Source organism: Aegilops tauschii, chromosome 7 (assembly GCF_002575655.3).
Source record: "Aegilops tauschii subsp. strangulata cultivar AL8/78 chromosome 7, Aet v6.0, whole genome shotgun sequence".
Classification (NCBI taxonomy): Eukaryota; Viridiplantae; Streptophyta; class Magnoliopsida; order Poales; family Poaceae; genus Aegilops; species Aegilops tauschii.
Window position 1 is genome coordinate 506086002 of NC_053041.3, and position 22813 is coordinate 506108814.

At 44.9% G+C, this 22813-nt stretch overlaps 1 protein-coding gene across 5 annotated transcripts; it reads left to right on the top strand.

Moving 5' to 3' along the window:
* The first annotated feature begins 3702 nt into the window (after positions 1-3702).
* LOC109757472 (uncharacterized) lies at positions 3703-22129 on the top strand. 5 transcript variants are annotated; one of them, XM_040394368.3, is made up of 10 exons: positions 3799-4185; positions 4612-5482; positions 5585-5683; positions 8550-8654; positions 15915-16067; positions 19868-19951; positions 20043-20171; positions 20397-20576; positions 21600-21716; positions 21787-22129. In XM_040394368.3, the coding sequence occupies exons 2-10, from the start codon at positions 5195-5197 to the stop codon at positions 21949-21951; spliced, it is 1320 nt and encodes a 439-aa protein (XP_040250302.1). In that variant the 5' UTR covers positions 3799-4185; positions 4612-5194; the 3' UTR covers positions 21952-22129. The 5 variants fall into 5 exon arrangements, with proteins under 5 accessions (XP_073361001.1, XP_040250304.1, XP_040250305.1 ...); XM_073504899.1 differs by having other exon boundaries at positions 3899-4185; positions 4612-5476; XM_040394370.3 differs by having other exon boundaries at positions 3796-5482; positions 15915-15997; positions 19840-19951.
* The last annotated feature ends 684 nt before the right edge of the window (positions 22130-22813 follow it).

Below are 22813 nucleotides of genomic sequence, written 5' to 3' on the forward strand. Positions count from 1 at the left end.
ATCATTTGAAATTCTAAATAACAAGTCACTCAAGCGAGCAATCATATTAGAATTATATTTCAATTGTTTCATAACATTTGCATTGAAGTGATCTTGTTTTCTAATGTAGTTTTCAAACTCATAAAGGCATTGACTAGGATGCATATTGTGAGGATTGTCATTATCATTGAATTTCATTAAAGAATTTACCTCTACCACCCTAGGCAGTGTTGGTGTATTAAGCCCATGTATTTCTTCAATAGGAGGTAAAATTTTAACATCCTCAGCTTTAATACCTTTTTCCTTCATAGATTTCCTTGCCTCTTGCATATCTTTAGGACTGGGGTATAATATACCCCTCTTCTTCGGAGTGGGTTTAGCCGGTGGTTCAGGAAGAGTCCAATCATCATAATTTTTCAATAAGTTATTCAATAATTCTTTAGCTTGTCCAATAGTTCGTTCCCTGAAAACACAACCAGCACAACTATCTAGGAAGTCCCTAGAAGCATCGGTTAGTCCATTATAGAAGATATCAAGTATTTCATTTTTCTTAAGAGGATGATCAGGCAAAGCATTAAGTAACTGGCAAAGCCTCCCCCAAGCTTGTGGGAGACTCTCTTCTTGAGTTTGCACAAAGTTAAATATTTTCTGTAAGGCAGCTTGTTTCTTATGAGCAAGAAAATATTTTTCAGATAAGTAATAAATCATATCATGGGGACTACGCACACAACCAGGAGCAAGAGTATTGTACCAAGCTTTAGCGTCACCCTTTAATGAGAACGAAAATAATTTGAGAATAAAGTAGTAACGAGTTTTCTCATCATGAGTAAAAAAGGTGGCTATATCATTCGACTTAGTAAGGTGTGCCACAACAGTTTCAGTTTCATAACCATGGAAAGGATCAGATTTAACCAAAGTAATTAACTCTGGGTCGACAGAGAATTCATAATCCTTATCATCAATAAAAATAGGTGAAGTAGCAAACTTATGATCACATTTCATTCTAGCATTCAGAGATTTTTCTTTATACTTGCATAATAATTTCTCTAGATCATCTCTATCCCTACAAGCAAGAATATCTCTAGTTGTTTCTTCATTCATAACATAACCTTCCGGTGCCTTAGGCAATTCATATCTAGGAAGGCTAACTCTAGCAGGTGTTTCAGGAGTTTCAGTTTCAAGCTCATCATCAGATTCAACAACATCATGTTGTATTACTCTAGCAATTTGTTGATCAAGAAATTCACCAAGTGGCACATCATCATTATCAAGCATGGTACTAGCATCATCATAAGCACCATTCATATCAGAAGTAGCATCATCAATAACTTGCGACATATTAGAATTGATAGCATGTGGTGTTGCAAGTTTACTTATAACAGAAGGTGAATCTAAAGCAGAACTGGATGGCAGTTCCTTACCTCCCCTCGTCTTAGAGGAAAAAATAGTAGTCTTAGTATCCTTCAGATTCTTCATAGTGATAATATGATAATAATCCCAAGTGACTCAACAAATATAGCTATGCTCCATGGCAACGGCATCAAAAAATATCTTGATAACCCACAAGTATAGGGGATCACAACAGTTTTCGAGGGTAGAGTATTCAACCCAAATTTATAGATTCGGCACAAGGGGAGCCAAAGAATATTTGAAGGTATTAGCAGCTGAGTTGTCAATTCAACCACACCTGGAGATTAATTATCTGCAGCAAAGTGATCAGTAGCAAAGTAATATGATAGTTTTGATAATGGTAGCAGTAGCAATGGTAACGGTAACAGTGATAGCAGTAATTTTGTAGCAAGTGTAACAGTGATGATAGCAGTAATAACTTAGCAGAAACAATATAAGATAAATTCGTAGGCATTGGATCGATGACTTGTTGGATGATATTCATCATGAGACAGTTATAACCTAGGGCGATACGGCACTAGCTCCAGTTCATCGATATAATGTAGGCATGTATTCCGTAAATAGTCATACGTGCTTATGGAAAGAACTTGCATGTCATCTTTTGTCTTACCCTCCCGTGGCAGCGGGGTCCATATTGGAAACTAAGGGATATTAAGGCCTCCTTTTAATAGAGAACCGGAACAAATCATTAACACATAGTGAATACATGAACTCTTCAAACTACGGTCATCACCGGGAGTGGGCCCGGTTGTTGTCACTCCGGGGTTGCCGGATCATAACACGTAGTAGGTGACTATAACTTGCAAGATTGGATCTAAAACATGGATATATTGATGATAACATAAACGGTTCAGATCTGAGTTCATGGCACCCGAACCCAAAGTGACAAGCATTAAGCATAGCAAAGTCATAGCAACATCAATCTAAGAACATAGTGGATACTAGGGATCAAGCCCTAACAAACTAACTCGATTACATGATGAATCTCATCCAACTCCTCACCGACCAGCGAGCCTACGAAGGAATTACTCACTCCCGGTGGGGAGCATCATGGAATTGGCGATGGAGAAGGGTTGGTGATGATGAAGAACGAAGACCCCCCTCTCTAGAGCCCCAAACGGACTCCAGATATGAAGAACAAGAGGTGACGGCAACTCCGTCTCATGGATCACGATAATTCTTTCTCCCTGATTTTTTCTGGAAATATAGGATTTTATAGCGTTGGTTTCAGGGTCTGCGGGGCTACCAGGTGGGGACAACCCACCTGGGCACGCCAGGAGAGGGGGGCGCGCCCTGGTGGGTTGTACCCACCCAGGGGCCCCTCTCCGGTAGGTCTTGACTCCAGAAATTCTTATTTATTATATAAAAATTCCTCGCAAAGTTTCGTTTCATTTCGAGAACTTTTATTTCTGCACAAAAACAACACCATGGTAGTTCTGCTGAAAACAGCGTCAGTCCGGGGTTAGTTTCATTCAAATCATGCAAATTAGAGTGCAAAACAAGAGAAAAAGCGCGAGAAAAAGTAGATACGTTGAAGACGTATCAGCCGACGAGGTAGAGTTGCTCTAATAGCATCTCTAAGAGGTGCACTACCCCCCGCCGACCCATGTATTCGCGGGCGGGATAGCGTATCCGGTCGTTTTCGGGCCAGAATAGGTCTGCCATATTCGCGCGGCCCGCTCCGCCCCTCTAGCCGCTATACCTACCACCTCGTATCATATTTGCCGCTTTCCTGCTCCCCCAGCCATGTCGGTAGAAGGCCATAGACGTGGTGGCCGCCGCGCAAGCGCGACTGGCACGACGCGGAGGCTGGCAGCTCCAGCGGCCACACCGTGGCACCGTGAGCAGGCTCGCCAGCACGGCGCCTTCTCCTGTGGAGGAAGGAGCCGCGGGTGGCGGCGCTTCGACGAGCTATACGATGCCCGCTGGTCGTCCATGAAGGCTCTTCGTGAGGTGTAGGTCGCCCGATTCGCCGCGAAGGAGGCGCTAGACGTAGGCTAGGAGGGCGCCGCCGCACGCTTTGAGGAGATGGACACGGAACACGAGCTAACGTACGTCAACTACAAATCCGCGTTCAAGTACCACCTCGCGCGTGAAGCCGTGAGCTGCTGCCGCCCTCCGTCTAGGATTTGTGTGCGTGTCTGTGTGAACTCCGGTGAGGTCCGGACTATCTAAAATGTAGCGGGAACGTTCGCAGCCGGTTGACCGGCTGCGTGTTCCGCCGGTCGCTCACGCACATGGCCTGGGCCCACGGGTACTGCTCTCTCACGAGCTCAACACATATACTAGTCCGCATCTCACACCGCTTTCCCTATCCCTTATCCATCCATCGTTGACCAGGACGGCGCACACACCGCATCTCCCCTGGCTTCTTTTCTCACAAATCACGGCGGCTTCTCTGCGCACAACAGCCCACCATCGCCCGCATCTTGTGCTGCGGGTGCCCCGGCGACAGCTGGCTGGAGACCAGGGAGCTACGAGCATGGGGATACAGCGCTACGACCCACTACAGCCGGCGGTTGGCGGAGCTGCATACAACGATGCCGCCCAACTGGGAGCTGCAACCGGCGGTTTGGCTGGAGCTGCATGCCTGCATCCAGCGGCGCTGCTCGACGACGAGCTGCAACCGTTCAGTTTGGAGGTGCATCCAGGGCGAGGAGGGATGCATCCAATGGCGAACGCCGACGACAAGAAGCAACCGTGAAATAAGAAGCTGGAATCAGCCTCACCCTTTCAACGGCAGACCTGCATCCATGGACGCCGGAGCTGTGACCGGCATTTTCGGGGAGCTGCAAGGTGGGCTATTTGCTGATATGTTTTTTTCTGGAACTCGAGTTTTTTTTTGCTGGAACTGATGTAAATTTTGCTTCAAACGATCATCGCATTTCTAATTGCTGAGTTTGTTTTTTGCTGGAACCGTAGTTATTTTTTGCTGGAACCGTAGTTAAGTTTTGCTGGAACTAGATAAATTTGTGCTTCAAACGATTACCGAAGTTTCTAGTTGTTCAGTTCGTTTTGCTGGAACCGTAGTAATTTTTTGCTGGAATTGGAATAAAATTTTTGCTTCAAGCAATTTTACTCGTTTTGCAGTTTCTCTGGTCGTTTTGCTGGAACCGCAGTTTTTTTTTCTTCTGCCGGAACCAGTTTTTGGTTTTGCTGCAACTGACCATCAGAGTTTTTTTCGGGTGAGATATGTTTTTTGGCTGGAACATGATGGTGCAGGTCAACGACGGCGGCAAGCCAGAGGCGGCGCTGTCGTGCTATGATCAGCACTGCGAGTTGCTGGAACCGGCGTTGGGCAGTGCTACATCCGGGCAAGGGTGGTGCTGGAACGACGACAAGATGAGGAGGGGAATTCGAGCTGCGAAGTGAGGCGGCGACCGGCGGAGGTTCGGTGAGCGACGACGTGCGGCGGGCAGTGCTATGCGCGTGGGGAGCGTGCATTGGGATTTCCCCTTTTTCTCTCGCAGTCAGTGCACGGAAGAAGGCGACTCAAGGGAAAGCGTCAATTGACGGCTATTAATGGGGAAATCAGACGGCTGCGCGGTGACCGGCCTAATTTGGGCCGGTCGACCGGCGCCTATCATTGCCCAACATGTTTATCTTAAATTTTTACTTTACAAAGTTACTACGTCGGAAAAAAGTGTCCGCAAAATCGATTTTGCGCCGAGATTGCTGTGCTACAAATGCTCTAACATACTCTTCGGCTTGAGAAAACTGCGGCTTGACCTTTCCCAAATTTCCCCACCTACCTCCCGAGCCCAAACCCCTCTATTCGCACCTCCGTCCTCCCCGCGGTTTCTAGATGACTCGAGAAGCGATGCGGAGGAAGGCGAAGGCCGTGCCGGAGTGGCTGAACAGCCCGCTCTGGTCGACCCCGCCGCTCGCCTCGACCCCCGCCGACCCCTACGGCACCGACTTCTCCCCGCCGCCTGCGCCGTCCCCCAAGCCGTCTCCTTCCGTTCCGCCGCCACCGATGCGCGAGCAGGCGGTCGATTCCTATGCTGGCCGCGGGGGAGAGATACGAGAAGAGGACGGCGCCGGCGCTGCTCTCCGGGCGCACTTGCTTGCCGACTTCAAGGCCGCGGTTCGTGTGAGGGTTTCTGTTTCTGTTTTGGGGCCTGCCGTTCCCGTAGGTTTGATCTGTGTTTGGGTTCTAATCGTTTTGCCTTTCTGTGTTTGTCCGTTGATGCAGCTGTCTAAGAAGGTGGTGAACATGGGGGAGCTGCGGAGACTCGCCTGCCTTGGCGTGCCAGATGGCGGCGGCACGGACGTACGACCGCTCGTGTGGAAGGTCCTCACTCATCTCTGATGCTGCTGCCGCTTCATTTTCTCTTCCCAATTTATAGTGTTCAAAATTTTGGTTGTTTGGAGCTGTCATTTCTAGCAAATTTGGAGGTTTATGAGCCAATTTCGAAAGGCATAGAGTAAGAAGTGGAAAACCTTTACAAGGCTACCTATGAATCTTTAGTTATCAGAGATGCTTAGAAACGAAGGATAACAACGGCATTATTGCTAGTGTGTATAATTAGCCAGAAAATAACAGCACATGAAATTTAGGTTTGCCCTGCTTTACAGTTTGTAGTCCTAAGGTAAATGGTTGGGGACTGGTTGCTCCTGTAAACCAACTTTTAGTGTTTTTTGTTAATTTCGCGTAAGAGGTGTGTCCTCATTTAGATTCTGTAAGGCATACTATTGTTCAGCTATGCGGGAAGCTCATTAAGATCCTGAGATTATTACGCAACTTTAATTCTGTAGTTGCAATTCTGCCACGGATGTGCACAGAACCCTTTGCGTTGTGATCTACTTAGTTCCCTACTGCAATTCGGCCATGGATGTGCACAGAACCCTTTGTGTTGTGATCTACTTTCTTCCCTACTTTATGCTGTACAAAGTTCTCACTTATATTCTTTAACAGTGAACACTTGGCTCTCACATGTATTATTTGTCTTATTTATGTCCTCTTATGTTCGTGCAAATTTTTTGTCTCCACTTGAAATTGTTGTGCTAAAGTTCGCTGCTGTTGATTAAGCATGCAAGGAGTCATGACTGACAACACTTACTCATCCTGTATCAATATAAGAACTATGTTAGTGTTAGTGTATAACTAGCAGAAAGTTATAGCTAATCTCCTTTTGGTGGCTTATCATCCTGCAAATAACTGTTAACTGTACTTCGCTTCCTTCTTCTAATAGAAAGAGCAGTGCTCCTGCCAGTCATTGGAAAAAAAATTAGGCAGGAAACAGCAGATGAAATTTGGGTTTGCCCGTTTTACAGTCTAGTGATAAGGTGAAAGGTTGGTGGCATGGAAAGGGAGGTAGATTGGTTGCTCCTGTAAATCAACTTTTAGTGGTTTCTCATTAATGCTGTGGGAGAGACAGGGGCGGAGCCAGGATTTTGGTATAGGGGGGGCAATCAAGTTCATAACTTTTTTGTAAATCGAAAAAATAACTATTATCATACAGTAATATGCGCCGCACGCTACAAAACATGGATACGGTTGTATGAGTTTAAATTTAACCTCTACAACTGCCAATAAGATGAAGAAAAATTCATTGGAAAAAGAACTTAACCGCTAAATTGCCTTCAACATATATGATCATGCAATACCCAAGTAAGTCGTCTCCCATTTGGTGGTGCTTAAAATATAAATTAACATTTAGAGTGTTTGGGGGAACTTCTTGGCTTATATGGTCCCTCAAATATATAGAAAATTCGAACTTCATCTTGATTGTCCAGTGACATCCCTAATTTTACATGTTTTTGCTTGTTCAGCAACATTTGCCAGGTCCGGCATATCCTGATCATGAGTGTCAATTGGACCGGGATTTGTAACTTGCACATTAGCCTCATTAACAATTTCAGTAGCTCGAGAAGTTGAAGCAACCGGCTTAAAAATGAATTAATCTTAACGGTGTTTGGCAGCGCTTTTCTCTTCATAGCTGCTGAATTGCAATCTTTCAGTTAGCTATATAGGATAAGTTCGACATAGGAAAATTTCCAATCACAAATAGGAAAACTCATACAAAATAATTTGCGTCACGATCACAATAATTTTTAGGACAAGATAGGAATTATTCATCAAATCATAGCATCACAAATCACACAACCAAAACAATTAAACAACAAAAATGGATGTATAAGTTCAACAGTGATACAGGATGAATTGAGATTAGTAAATGGGTGTGATGTACCGAAGTGTTAAACCTTGGTCCTGGCTAGTTTCTGTTGGTTGGATCTGGAAGGTTTGACAAGTGAAGAAGCCTGCGTCCCGCCGGGAGCAGCGAGGCATTATGGACAGCAGAGGCGGCCGGGCGGGCGAGGGCACAGAACTAATTACAGTACTAGTAGATCTGATCAGTACGGTGTGACGGCAAAATCTGATCAATTAGTACTACTTTCTGCGTTCTAATCCACGTACAGGCTATTCACATGGGAAGTGGGAACGCAACGCCCAAACCAGGAGAGATTGCAATCGCCAACCTGGCCGCTAGTGGGCTTCACTTGGGCCTTTTTCCCTTTGTTTAAAAATTAGCGTTGAGAGAGATAGGGGGGCCGAGTATGTATATACGTGGAGAATATCTGCTTTTGTATCGCTAATTACATGCATCGCTCGATCATTAGGGGGGGCCAGGCCCCTGCTCGCCCCCCCTTGTCTCCGCCATTGGGGAGAGATCAGAGATGTGTCTTCGTTTAGATGCTGAGATGCTGTAAGGCGTAGTGCAACTGTGCTAGACTGCTAGAAGCTTATTACACCCTGAGATTATTACTACATAACTTGTGTTGTACAGTGGTCTACATACTTCCTTACTTTATACTGGATAAGGTTCTTGCTAATATTGTTTAACAGTGACACTTTGCTCTCTCATGTTATATTTGTCTTATTTACATCCTCTTACGTACGTTCAAATCATCTGTGCCCACCTGAAATCGCTCTTCTAAAGCTGGTTGCTATGGGTTAAGCATGCATGGCAGTGATAACTGACCCCACTTTCCTATGCTGCATTAAATTTCCCAGTTATTTTGCAAATTGCCATTTTATGGTTCGCATGTAATTATAAAGTGTACAACATAAGACATGCTGATAGGCTTCTAATAATTATGTTATCCAGCTACCTGTTTGCACAAGAAACTTATCTGATTATCTTTATAGTGTGCAGCTTCTCTTGGGGTATTTGCCAACTGAACGCTCTTTATGGCCTTATGAACTAGAAAAGAAGCGAAGCCAGTACAGTGCATATAAAGATGAGTTTCTTCTAAATCCTGTAAGTTATGATTGCCCATCTCAGTTATCAGTTCTGAAGATATATTTACCCTATGGATCTCTGGTACTTGTCAGCATGATTTCGACCAAGGAAGGAAACATCTTTTCTTATGGATGTTAAGACAGACATACATTATTGTGTGGTGCCTACAAGTATACAGCCACAAAATAACCCAAAAGTGGTTAGTGATGACTATTGCATGTTAGATTTACCCGTTTAAAGAAAAACTGAATTTCTAAGTATGATAGATATGCCCACCAACTCATAATTCATTCCAGCCTTAGGGCCTGTTTGGCATCTCTACCTAACTCTTTGACTCCCGCTCCTTGCTCCGGTATTCAGCTCCGCACGCGATCGTTAGCGATTGAAAAACCGTTTGGCTGCGCCGCTCCACTTCTGTTTGCTGGCGCTTTGAAGCAGCACAAGGTTGTGGCGGAGCAACTCCACCTTGCCGTTACAAATTGTAAATCACTAGTGTTGAAGTAACTACTTCAACGCGCTTCACTAAATATCGCTCTAGAGGCGAATATAGGCCGGTATGGTAGCAGGAGTTCAGAAACTCCTAGAACACAAAACTCTAGCTTCTATTATAGGTAGTGGGTAGTCAGCCAGAGTTACACACTAGAGGTGAGGGCCTCTATTTATAGGCTTTGTAAAGCCTTCACATCTCAACATCTACTCATAGCTAGACGTTCCTAAAAACATTAGTTCAGGTCTAGCTTATACTCAGAGCTGGGACACCCTAGAAAACATTATTTAAAGGTTAAGAAAACAAACAAATACAGTTACCTATGACTCGAGGACCAACTTCTCTAGAAAGGAGTACAAGTGTGTAAAAGTCAAATGAATTTGACTTCTAATGTTTTTCCTTATTGTTCCTCATCATTCTCCTATGATTGTTTGGAACTCGATCTCGAGTTATCTTCATAGAGTGCTTGTTCTGGGTGGTAGAGAGTCGAGTCTGCAAGATTGAATGTGTTGGATATACCCATCTCGCTCGGAACATCTATTATATAAGCATTATGATCATCTCGCTTGGAAGATATACCCATTTCTTCGTAGCCTAAGCTTCCCTTTAACACCTAAAGGCGGTCTTCCTTTTGAGAGGTAGACCATCATCTTACCGCCAACTTGGAATGATTTCGGCCTCCTTTTGCAAGCAATTGGTTGTTTGTATTTTTTTTATTTTGTGCTTCCAAAACACTGATTTTTTTTGGCCGTTGGTGCTGTTGACGCGGATCGTCGCCAACTTGGCATCCATGACGTGCCTCCAGCAAACCGTGGTTAGCACCTCGTCGATGCTTGGATGTTTCTCAACAGCGACAAGGCAATGCCCATGATGCTCCTCCTCCGCATCCAACTACGGGAAAATGTGCCTCATCTCGTGGTAGTACTGGGACGTCTCATCAAGATTGTGGCCGTCGTGGTTGTTGTTCGGTGGGGTGGCCCATTCATCTTTGGAAGAGATGGGCGTGGTGTTCCACAACTGTAGTACGGTGGATATCCGCGTTGCCGATGCCAGAGCTTGGGTGTCACCGTGCACTCTCGGGCATGGCCATTGTTGCCCGAGTCTTCGCTTTCGATGACCACGAACTGTTTGTTCGGTGTCGGTGCGTCTCTAGTTGTCGGCGACGACCAATCTTACTTCTATTCTTCAAATGCCATGTCGCGGGTCACATGAACTTTGTTCGTCGCTGGATCGAAGACCCCATACGCCTTAACACGTTCTTCATAGCCGACGAAGATCATCGGTGTTGATTTGTCGGCAAGCTTGTCGGTGCTGAAGCTGAGCTGCTTCACACGAGCTATGCACCTGTAGGTGCGCAAATGGTGCACCGCTGTCTTCCTCCTATGACATGCCTCATACGATGCCTTGTCGTCAACGCTGCGCATGGGAGCGTGATTGAGAAGGTAGACCGATGCCTTCATTGCCTCCCCTAGAACATGGCGGACACTGCCATGCCTTTCAGCAAGCAACGTGGTATCTCCACCACACTTTGGTTGCGTTGCTCGAAGATGCCATTCTACCGTGGTGTTTGGGGCGATGGGTTGCATTGCTTGATGTTGTCGTCTTCACAAAATGTATGGAAAGCGACCGAGTTGAATTCGCTGCCGTGTTCGGTCGAAATGCCGTGTGCTGGCAACCAGAGTCAAATATCTGCTAGTGTTGTGATCTTCTTGAAGGACTCGAACACCTCGTCCTTCGTCTTGATCACCTTGAGCCACATGAACTTGGAGTGACCATGGACGATCAGGAAGTAAGTTGCCTCTCATGGTCGCCTGTGTAATCAGTCCATAAAGGTCAGTGTGGACCAACTCAAGCGCTCATTCTGTTATTGTGGCCTGTGGGGACAACAGGTGGTGTTTGTCGATAGGGCACCCAAGAACTGCTCGACTTGTTCGTCGAGGGGAACACTGTCCGCCTTGTCCACGCGTGCTAGTTGTAAGATCAAGTTAATCGATTGGGGGGAGGGGGGGGGGGGGGTTGAATGGGAAATTACGACAAATTGTTCAAAAAAGCTAATTCTTAGAAGGAAAACAGAGTAACCAGGAACAATACGAAACAATATAATGAAATATTTAGCTAATACTGAAGAAAAACTTAAGCTATGCCACTAAAATAACGATAGTAGAACCGAGGACAACATGATAACTAAGTAAAATAACAGATAGGTAAGTCTTAACGAGACGACAAATGCATGAATATAGAACAATTTGATATTTCCCAGACATCAATTTAGTAGATTCTTCGCTTTAACATTGGTTAGTACAACCGGAGATAATATGAGACAAGTCCAATTTTCAACCCTCAACTTAACACCATGTTTGAAACTCAATCCTGAACTCCAAAACCAGTTATCGTACACCCTAAACTTTCAACAGCGTTCAAAACTGTCACCCCTTGGCTCGGCTAAAGCTAGTTTTCACTAATGTGGCATTTGGATGGGCTAGTCAAAGCTGATGTGGCATTGTACCCAGTATACAACAAGAACAACAACAACAACAACAAAGCCTTTAGTCCCAAACAAGTTGGGGTAGGCTAGAGCTGAAACCCAAAAGATCTCTTAAGAACCAACTCATGGTTTTGGCACATGGATAGCAAGCTTCCACACAGCCCTGTCCATGGCTAGTTTGTTGGTGATACTCCAGTCCTTCAGATCTCTCTTTATGGACTCCTCCCATGTCAAGTTCGGTCCACCCCAACCTCTCTTGACATTATCAGCACGCTTTAGCCGTCCGCTATGCACTGGAGCTTCTGGGAGCTTGCGCTGAATATGCCCAAAACATCTCAGATGATGTTGGACAAGCTTCTCTTCAATCGGTGCTATCCCAACTCTATCTCGTATATCATCATTCCGGACCCTGTCCTTGTGTGGCCACACATCCATCTCAACATTTGCATCTCGGCCACACCTAACTGTTGAACATGTCACCTTTTAGTCGGCCAACACTCAGCATCGTACAACATTGCGGGTTGAATCATCGTCGTATAGAACCTGCCTTTTAGCTTTTGTGGCACTCTTGTCACAGAGAACACCAGAAGCTTGGCATCATTTCATCCATCCGACTTTGATTTGATGGTTCACATCTTCATCGATATCCCCATCCTTCTGTAGCATTGACCCCAAATATCGGAAGGTGTTCTTCTGAGGCACTGACTGCCCATCAAGGCTAACCTCCTCATGCCTAGTAGTATTGAAACCACACCTCATGTACTCGGGTTTTAGTTCTACTAAGACTAAAACCTTTTGATTCCAAGGTTTGTCTTCATAGCTAACTTTCTATTAACCCCCCCATCTAACTATCATCGACTAGCACCACATCATTTGCAAAGAACATACACCATGGGATATCTCCTTGTATATCCCTTGTGACCTCATCCATCACCAGAGCAGAAGGTAAGGGCTCAAAGCTGACCTTTGGTGTAGTCCTATTTTAATTGGAAAGTCATCAGTGTCGCCATCACTTGTTCGAACACTTGTCACACATTATCGTACATGTCTTTGATGAGGGTAATGTATTTTGTTGGGACTGTGTGTTTCTCCAAGGCCCACCACCATTCCGCGGTATCTTATGCCTTCTCCAAGTCAATGAACACCATATGCAGGCCCTTCTTTTGCTCCTTGTATCTCTCCATAAGTTTGTATTTCTCCATAAGTTGTACCAAGAAAAGGGCTTCCATGGTCGACCTCCCAGCCATGAAACCAAACCGATTTTTGGTCACGCTTGTCATTCTTCTTAAGCGGTGCTCAATGACTCTCCCATAGCTTCATTGTATGGCTCATCAGATTGGTTCCACGGTAGTCAGTATTAGTACTTTGAACACCCCCCTTGTTCTTGAAGATTGGTACTAATATACTCAGTCTCCATTCTTCTGGCAGCTTGTTCGCCCGAAAAATGAGGTTGAGAATCGCTGTCTCCGAGGCCTCTCCACACCTCAATGGGGATACAACAATGGCCCATCTCCTTGCGTCCTTTCATCCTTTTTAAAGCCTCCTTGACCTCAGACTCCTGGATTCGCCACACAAAACACCTGCTGGTATCATCAAAGGAGTCATCCAGTTCAATGGTAGAGCTCTCATTCTCCCCATTGAATAGTTGGTTGAAGTACTCACGTCATCTATGCTTAATCTCCTTGTCCTTCACCAGGAGCTGGTCCGCTCTGTCCTTGATGCATTTGACTTGGTCGACATCCGTCGTCTTCCTCTCTCGAATCTTAGCCATCTTGTAGATGTCCCTTTCGCCTTCCTTCATGTCTAACCGATGGTAGAGGTCCTCATACGCCCGACTCCTTGCTTCACTCACAGCTCGCTTTGCGTCCTTCTTTGCCACCTTGTACTTCACTATGTTGTATGCACTCGTATCCAGGTAAAAGCGTCTGGAACAATCTTTCTCCTTAATAGCCTTCTAGACATCATCGTTCCACCACCAGGTATCTCTAGCTTCGCGTCTACTTCCCCTGGACACTCCAAACTCCTCTAAGGCCACCTTACGAATGCAAGTCGCTATCTTCATCTACATAGTCTGCATTGCCTTCTTCCTCCCAAGGGCCCTCCTTAATGACCCTCTCCTTGAACGCGTGAGCTAGCCCCCTCCCCCCAAGCTTCGACCACTTCGTTCTAGCGACTTTGGCACGTTTATCCCGCTGGACATGAATTCGAAAGCGGAAGTCAGCCACCACAAATTCATGCTGAGGGACAACACTCTCTCTAGGTATCACCTTACAATCTAGGCAAGCACGCCTGTCTTCTCTTCTCGAGAGGATGAAATCAATCTGGCTAGAGTGTTGACCACTACTAAAAGTCATCAGGTGTTATTCTCTCTTTTTAAAGAGGGTGTTAGCTACGATCAGTCGTAGGCTAGAGCAAAGCTTACGACATCTTCTCCTTCTTGCTTCTTGATGCCATAGCAGAAGCGCCGATGCACCCCTTCAAAACCTATGTTAGATCTACCCACGTGGCCATTGAGGTCTCCTCCTATGAAAAGCTTCTCGCCAATAGGTACACTCCTGACCATGTTCTCTAAGCCTTCCCAGGACTCCCTCTTGGTGTTCGCATTGTGGCCTACTTGCGGGGCATACGCGCTGATAACATTGAGAACTAAGTCCCAATTACCAGCTTTACTAGGATTACCAGGATAATCCGGTTTGCACGCCTCTTGAGGTCTACCACTCCATACTTTAGGCTCTTGTTGATCAATATGCCTACATTTTTGTTTGCAGTCGTCCCCGTGTACCATAGCTTGAAGCCGGTATTCTCCACCTCCTTCGCCTTTTGTCCCCTCTATTTGGTTTCTTGGACACAAACAATGTCAACACCTCTCCTCACAGTTGTATCAACCTACTCCATTTCTTGAACACTGCAGCGGCTCCACGCGCGGGCGGGCGGTGTCGCATGACTGGAAGAACAAAGATAAAGGCTGAGGCGGGCAGCCGTCAGGCGGGCGGCATGGCGCGGCTCCACAAGCTCCGATGGCGGGTCGTGGCTAACAAAAGCACTAGCGCGTCCACGACCACGCCGTCGACGTCATTACGGCAGCCGGAGCTCCGGCGAATCTCCGAATCGAATCGGCGGCCGTCGCTATGTCGGTGAGGTAGGCGGCGGGGATAGGCGGGCGGGGTCGCTGCAGGGTTGGAGATGGTCGGGCGGGCGGTGGCAATTTTGGGCAGAAATCGCCAGCGGCGGAGGCGGGCAGCCGTCCGGCGGGTGGGGGGCGGACAGGCGGAATGAAAATGAAGGCAGTTGGGCGGTTGGCGTGCGATCGCCAGTTTTACATCTCCTGGAGGTGGAGATGCAAATTTGCATCTCAAGGTGTTGTATTCTACATCTCCTGGAGTAGGTGATGTGATTTTTTTGCATCTACATCATCTGTTGGAGGTGGGTTTTTGGACCTCGGAGATGTACAAGTTAGTTATTTTTGCATCTACATCATCTATTGAAGATGCTCTTAAAGAACTTTCCTTCTCCTTGACTTTTGCTTCTTATCAGAATCACCCCAGTAGTAAAGAACATAAATGTGTCCACAACATTACTAGAAACTATACCCCAATAGTGTGAACTAAATTACAATTAGGCCTTGGGGAATCCTGCACAGCTCCTCGTTACCGTCTTGCTCGCACGGTCCCGCGTGGCGGCATGGTTGTTTGGTCACATGGTCACCACCAGGTACGATGTCACATGGTGCTCATTGTGTTGGGTGAGCCTAGTGTTGCACATTTGTGGCTGCCTGGTCACACTGTTGGTTGTGTTGGTTGAGCCTAGTGTTGCACATTCGTGGCTGCCTGGTCACACTGTTGCGACGCTGGGAGTAGCTTGTGCCCACGTTGCTCGTTCAAGGGAGAAGGTTGTGGTAACCGGTTAGGGAGGAGGGGGGTGGGGTGGGATGGAGGTCAGTGCAGCAAGCTAGGAAGGCAATGTGTGGTAGCGGTGGAGCGGCACAAGGACAGGGTGTCGGTTAGGATCATGGGGTCAGCTCGTGACTGCCCCGCTGTGTTTCTGAGTGTCGGGGTGAGGTCGGGTGATTCGGTATGTTTTGTGGGGTGGCAGATTTTGATAGTTACAGTTAACTCCACGAAAATTCTGCAGATCCTGTAAATTGCTGCTCCCTGTTTATGTACTATGACCCTCCTACAAAGAAGCCAGCTTCGCGCAGAAAGTTCTATTTAGAGTATAATAAAAAAGTGTCAGTGTGAGTGATTTTTACTTTTTAGACACTTTAATGTGTTATATATGGAAGTGCTAATGGTGTCTTTTCGTGCAGTCAGAAAAATTACGTAGAATCGAGGAATCAAAGTTGTCAAGAAAGAAAGAATTAACCGGTGAAAGGAATGGCTTGCTCCCAAGGTCAGAAGTAACTAATGAAGAGCATCCTTTGAGCTTTGGTAAATCTAGCTTGTGGAACCAATACTTCCAGGTACCACATATTATCATTAGCTTATTATATGTGAGAGTCGTGGTCTTACGCTACGTAAGCAAAAGCTAGAGTTAATATGCTTGGTTTGGAAAACCAGTGGCAACCAGCTAGTCTCCTGATACACCTAAAAGTCTGTTTAGGTCACGGATTGTGCTGATGTAGCTGAAATATCAACAGTATGTTACATATGAGATTTGTTTCCTGTTCTCTTCAAGTTTTATCGATGTTTGCATTTGTGAGTTTGTTTATTCTCGTAAGAATCTTTAGCTGATGTGGCAAATTTCAGTAGAAATTATGCTTGTCATGCTCAAGGTCCACTTGATTGGATCTTTAAGGTAGTCTAGGACCAATAAGAACTTTTGGTTATTTCCTGCCATGACTTTGGAATTGAAAATGTTGTTAGCAACTCATATGGTGACTTGGTGAGTGATGCATGCCTTGTTGTCTCTAGACATTCGCCACGATACATGCTAGCGCATCATCATAATTTTCGCGAACTTGATCTTATTGTTCTTTCCATATTGGGTGCAATTTCAGTTAGTTTGGGGGTTGTGTATTAAAGTCCCATGGCGCGTGTGGCCTCTAGAAATGGAGTTGCGTGTTAAGCACAAATGATTTTCTTACGTGCCCTTGCAGGCTGATAGAAAGTAGATGTTATGGTGTGATGTCCTCGATCATAATGACCGGATGCCCTCTGTGTAACTCACACTAGCCCAGGGTTATCACTAAACTTGGCATCATATTCATAAACTATAAATACAAATGTGAGTACATGGTCTTTATGGCATGATTTGTACAACATTACCATAATGGCAATATGGTTTAATAGTTGGCAACGGAAGATAACAAATTAAATGTAGCATGATCTCTCTGTGCGGCTCCACTCCACAAGGAACTGGCAGGGCTAGGATCTAGCTCACGAACTCATGCTCTTCTCACTTATTTGAAGACAGATCGTCACCTACATGTAGCCAAATCAACAAGCCAAGTGAGTCCATGGAATATACGCAAGATAATAAAGTAACATAGATAAACATGCATGTGAAATAGCAAGTGAACACTACTATTGGTTATAATATAGTGCCCTGTAGCCTTTATATTTTTTCCGTTGTATAAGTGGCTTTCTGCATATTTCCTGCACCCTACGTGTATATATATTGGCCTATACCCCCATGGGAATACAAATTGCATATTCCTTAACATGGTATTAGAGCCCTACGTTTTTTTGCATCTTCCGCATGTGCAACTAACTTGTGCTCCTGGTCCTCCCGATTGATTTTGGTCTTCTGCCCACCAAGCTGATTCTGCTGTGAGTACGTCTCATGGTTGCCACGCAGATTCCTTGCTGAGCAGGGCCCCTTTACTCACTTCTTTTGTCCTGGTGCTCACGCTCAAAATATTGTTGTTGAGCGCAAGCATCGTCACCTTCTTGAGATGATCCGTGCATTGATGATCCCCGCCTTTCTTCCGCCTCACTTTTGGGCTGATTAGGAGGCAGTCTATGGTGGCTCGGGAAGTAGTGACGACTAAGAGGAGACGGAGAGTCGGCAGGCGCATTGAGCTTGGGGGCGTGCAAGACGTGCGCTCTCGAGGTTAACGAGACCGTGCGGGACGGGTGCACCCAATCCTATGCAAGCGAGGGTGAGGAGAGCGATATGGAGGCTTGAGTACAGGGAGGGCGAGGATGACGATGCTTGGGGAGAACGATATGGAGGCGTCTGAGTACAGGGAGCTCGGCGTCGATGACGAGGAAGTTGTGGATGCGTCGTTGCATATGCACGATCCAATCAGTGGGAGGCAGCAAGCGATCCGATCGGGTAAGGAGAAGGGCTTTATAGAGCCGGCCCGCAACCACGCAGAGGTGGGCGTCCTTGGTCGGGAAGGAGGATCTCTCAATCTGGGAAAGACCGATCCATGTCGATCCGGTGTCCTTGGTTCCAGACTTGGAAGCGGAGGCTATCATGAGGAACAACAACAACGAATGGGAGAAATTGATCTAGAGATTGACACGAGCTTTGATTTGGAAAGAGACAAGGCGGCCAGCGAACGTCAGCTTTGAGCGAAAGATGGAATTGATAGAGATGAGACGAGATCGAAAAAAAATCGGCCAAGAAGGAAGATGAGACCGATCACTGATGGGGAGAATTGATCTAATTAATGCAGTGAGGTAGAGACAGAAAAATAATCAATTGGAGCGTGAGTTGCGACACCAGGAGAAAATGAACCCTAAACTTGGGCTCATGATGCCATGTTAAAGGAGCAACTTATGTGTGTTGCATACCAAAGGGCAAATATATAGTACAAAAGGCTTGTAGTACAAATAAGCAGATCTTAATACAAATATGTTTTGACAAGGGGGAGTGCTTGATGCGAGGCTATTGGATTTGGCCTGATCTTCTAGGAAAGGATAACTTGCTTTGCCTGATGAACCAAATTTTAACAACACACACGAATCGTGACAGCCTTTGACAATGAACTCAGCCAAAAAAACACTTGATGGACATCTTGATTTACACTTGAAGTAACGCCTTTTGATTTTACAAAACCCAAGGAAACGGAACAAGTATGGTGGTGGGGATCTCTCAATCCTATGAATGGCTTAGAAGCTCAAACCCTAAAATAGGAGCAAAGCTCTACTAGTTTCTTCTCCAATCAAGCCTAACCAAGAAAAAGAGGCTGCCTCCTATTTATAGTCTCTTCACAACCGCATGAATTGAGCCAAGCCCATTGCAAAAGCCACTTCAGATTTAGTCCTGAGACGATTATTATTATTATTATTATTATTATTATTATTATTATCATCATCATCACGCATGACAACGCCTTCCCTCAAGAATGAGCCCTTTGGCCATGACAAGATAGAGCTTCTTTGCATCACCCAGTTTTACCGTCTTCCTCAAGAGAGCTTCTCATCATTCATCTTGGTACTCGTCATCTTCTTGGCCTTGGTTTCATCACATTCCTCGAATATGATAGTACAATGTGTGGATGCATTAGGTCGTAACCAGTTCTCTGGAAGATAGGTGGTGACGCAAGTAGGATCAGATTCACATGTGATTGTATTTGGTCCATCTTGTATTTATTTATTGTATTTAGCCCATCTTGTATTTGTTTAGCCCGAGCCCTTGCAATTGCTGCTCTTGTAATTTGTCCTAGTTGAGTTGATCGTGCAGCATTAAGCACATAATTTGGGATGTCCTCATCCGTGTTTCTCCCCTTGAATTGATTCAAGTGAGAGTGAATGATGGCACATGTCTACTCAGCTCTTATATGGGCTACGACCAGGAGTCTTGACAAATGACCATGGCGGCCCCCCTAGGGGAGATTGGAGTGTAAGGGCAGTAGAGGTATATGTTCGTCTACTAGTCCATGATGGACTAGGGATGGTGGGTGGTTCATGGTCCATGGGGGACAAGCTCTCTCATCCCTGCCCATTGCGGGCTTCTTTCTTAGTGGGCCTCCCTCTTAACTTTGTCTTTTTTATTTTCCTCTCCATTTGACTTGTTTCCATGACTAGTTTTGTGGACTTATGTTGACCCCGCTTCACTCAATCTGCCATGTATATGCCACATAGGACTAAGCGGGTCCCCATGTAGGGAATACTCTTTTCGCCTCGTTGACAGTGGATAGAAAAGTTTGGTTCTTCTGATGTACACATGTTCATATTCCCCTTGAGTTTATTTAGCTGCTTGTACATTTCAAATCCAGTGAACAGGTCATGTTCGACCTAAACACGACTTACAAAATATGGTTTTGTCTTATAATTGAACAGTTCGTCTGAGAATATACATGTTATCCAGGAATCAGAGATCCTGGAGCAGATAGACCGAGATGTGAAGCGAACACATCCAGACAAGTCGTTTTTTTCTGCCAAGTCTAACCAGGTTTTCTTGCCCAGCTCTTAAATGTTCTAACTGTTATCTGCTGTAGAAATATTAGTGTATCACTTAAACTTTCCATTTATATCCCTTTCAGGAATCACTAAGGCGTATTCTCATTATATTTTCAAGATTATACCCTAGTGTAAGATATGTGCAAGGGTTGAATGAAGTTTTGGCACCTCTATTTTACGTATTGAAGAATGACCTTGACACAAGTAACTCGGTAAGGTTCTTCTTCCACACCCAGGCTAAAGCTGTAAAGCAACCATCCTTTGTGTCTTTGGTTTTTAAAGCAGTGGCAATGATGAAGAGTTATGTAGAACATTTTTCTCAATCTGGGTTAAAAAAAATCTGTGTTGGATGGTGCTTCACAATTGTTCTATTTGATCAGTGGTTTCACCTTCTAATACTGTTCATTAACTCGATTATCCCTCTACTGGAATTGCAGACTTCAGCTGAAGCAGACACTTTCTTTTGCTTTGTTGAATTGATTAGTGGCTTTAAAAACAACTATTGTAAACATCTTGACAACAGCCGGGTGGGTATTCGGTCTATACTTTCAAAGTTGTCTCAACTCTTAAAGAAACATGACGAAGAGCTATGGCGTCATATGGAGGTCATTACAAAGGTAGGTCATATTTATTAGATTTATGTTGGCAAGTAATACAACACTGATTTATATACTGTCTGGAAAATCAAGTGTATAATGCTGATGAAGCGCACCTGCAGCTGCACCGGGGAAACATCTGTCATGTTATGCTCTAATTTTTACATCAGTAGTTGAATCTAGATGTTTCACTGCGTACCATTCTTATCCATGTTTTGTGCTCCGCGACTTGTTCTCAGTAATACGCAGGTGAGCTGCGTATCATTGCATTGAGAAGAAATGTACATAGAGTAGACATCTCTGCTACACCTAACTGCTGGACATGTTGCCTTTTAGTTGGCCAACATTCTGTGCCATGCAATATCACAGGTTGAATCGCCGTCCTCTAGAACCTGCCTTTTAGAAGATTAAGGATAGTTTTAATCTCGAGTCTAAAACTTAATAAAAACAAAGAGATGACTGTAGCCGAGATTGTTATGGTATTTAGCAAACAAACAAATACACATATATTCTATGACTTACTCCCATTGAAACAAAAACAGCATCACAAACAAAGCTAATCATAATTATAATCCAGTCAATGGTTAAAACTATGAAAAACATTAATAATAATAACTAATACAAGATGAGCTAATAATTTGAAACTGCGCTGGTGTTTATATATGGACATTTTATGCTGGTTTAGGAGCCTTTTGAGTTCATAGAGGTGTGGTGGTGTGAATAGCACACCAGAAGTTCATGAAGCGTAAGATCTACTGTTGTTGCGGGGTCTAAATGTGCATAAGTATGACTGTTTCAACAAAAATTAAGAAGCTGAGCTAATGCTAGGCTTGAAAACGAGCTAATAATCTTAAGCTGCACAGGCCTCCATATGGACATATTATGGCGGGGACATAGATTTCTATTTTTTTTTTGAAATATACAGATCTACTATTCCTTTGTTGTTTAAGTGTTAACTTGAATTGGCTATAATTTTTCTCTAGTATGTCACCATCTTCATTTTTGATATAATTTATTATCAACAATTGAATGTTGAAATTACAGGTGTACCCGCAATACTATGCATTTAGATGGATTACATTACTGTTGACAATGGAGTTCAGCTTCAATGTGTGTATTCACATCTGGGATGCCATGTTAGGCGATCCCGAAGGTCCTCCGGTATGTCCTCGTGATTAAACCTCCAAGCAAGATGCGTGGTCTTTCTAATGCCTCGTATGTTCTTGTACAGGACACCTTGCTGAGGATATGCTGTGCTATGCTCATTCTTGTCCGGAAGCGGCTCCTGGTTGGAGATTTCACCGCCAATATCCAGCTGCTGCAGCACTACCCGCAAACTAACATAGATCACCTCCTCCACATCGCTAACAGATTGAGAGGAACCATGCCCAGCTAGTGATTGGGATGCCATCTTGTCTGTGTGGTGTTCATCCGGGCACAACTACATGTATGTACATTGGACCCTGTCCATGAGGTGTATCATGACATCATGCCAAGTTTCATCTTGTTCTCTTCATTTATGTTCACTTTAAATTCAAAAACTGAAAACTCCAAGTATGTACGTATTTGATTTTTCTCTGTGTGTGTTTACGGAGTTGTGTGGTGGGGGCACTAGATTTTGTTTACTAAATATAATGGCAAGAAAAAAGCACAGGAGTGGTGGGCCCTACAAAATATCCGCCACTAGTAACTATCACCATCACCAGTGTCGCACTTTCCTCCTTGGCTTGGATCTTAGACATGGGGCGGGGCGGGCCTGGCCTAACGGCGCAACGTTTGGCTCAATTCTTTGCACTTTGGCAAGTAGTAAGGGCAACTCGAACGCGCCGAGGCAAACTTTTTGTCTGTTTGGGTAGGTGTTTCGGGCGGCGTCCGCCCTGTCCTTCTTTGGGTGGTCGGCCAGTGCGCTGATGTAGTTTCGTCCGTGTGGCTGGTATGTGGCCATATTTTTGCACTTTTTGCATACATGCCGAAAGTTTGTATAATTCAACCAATACAAATATCATAGTTTTACAACCAAATAAAATCTCATAATTTACAAAGCAAATGAAATTTAAATTGTCACAAATACATTTGAAAGAAAAAGCGTGGTACATCTATTGGTTGCCAAGGTGAGCCTACATATGCTCAACCAAATCATCTTGTAGTTGAATATGAGTTGCTCAATCACATATTTTGATGAAATTGGTGAATTGTGCAAACGTGTCGCTCCTCCATGCTTTGACATAATATTTTCACCCCGAAATTGAAACCCCTGA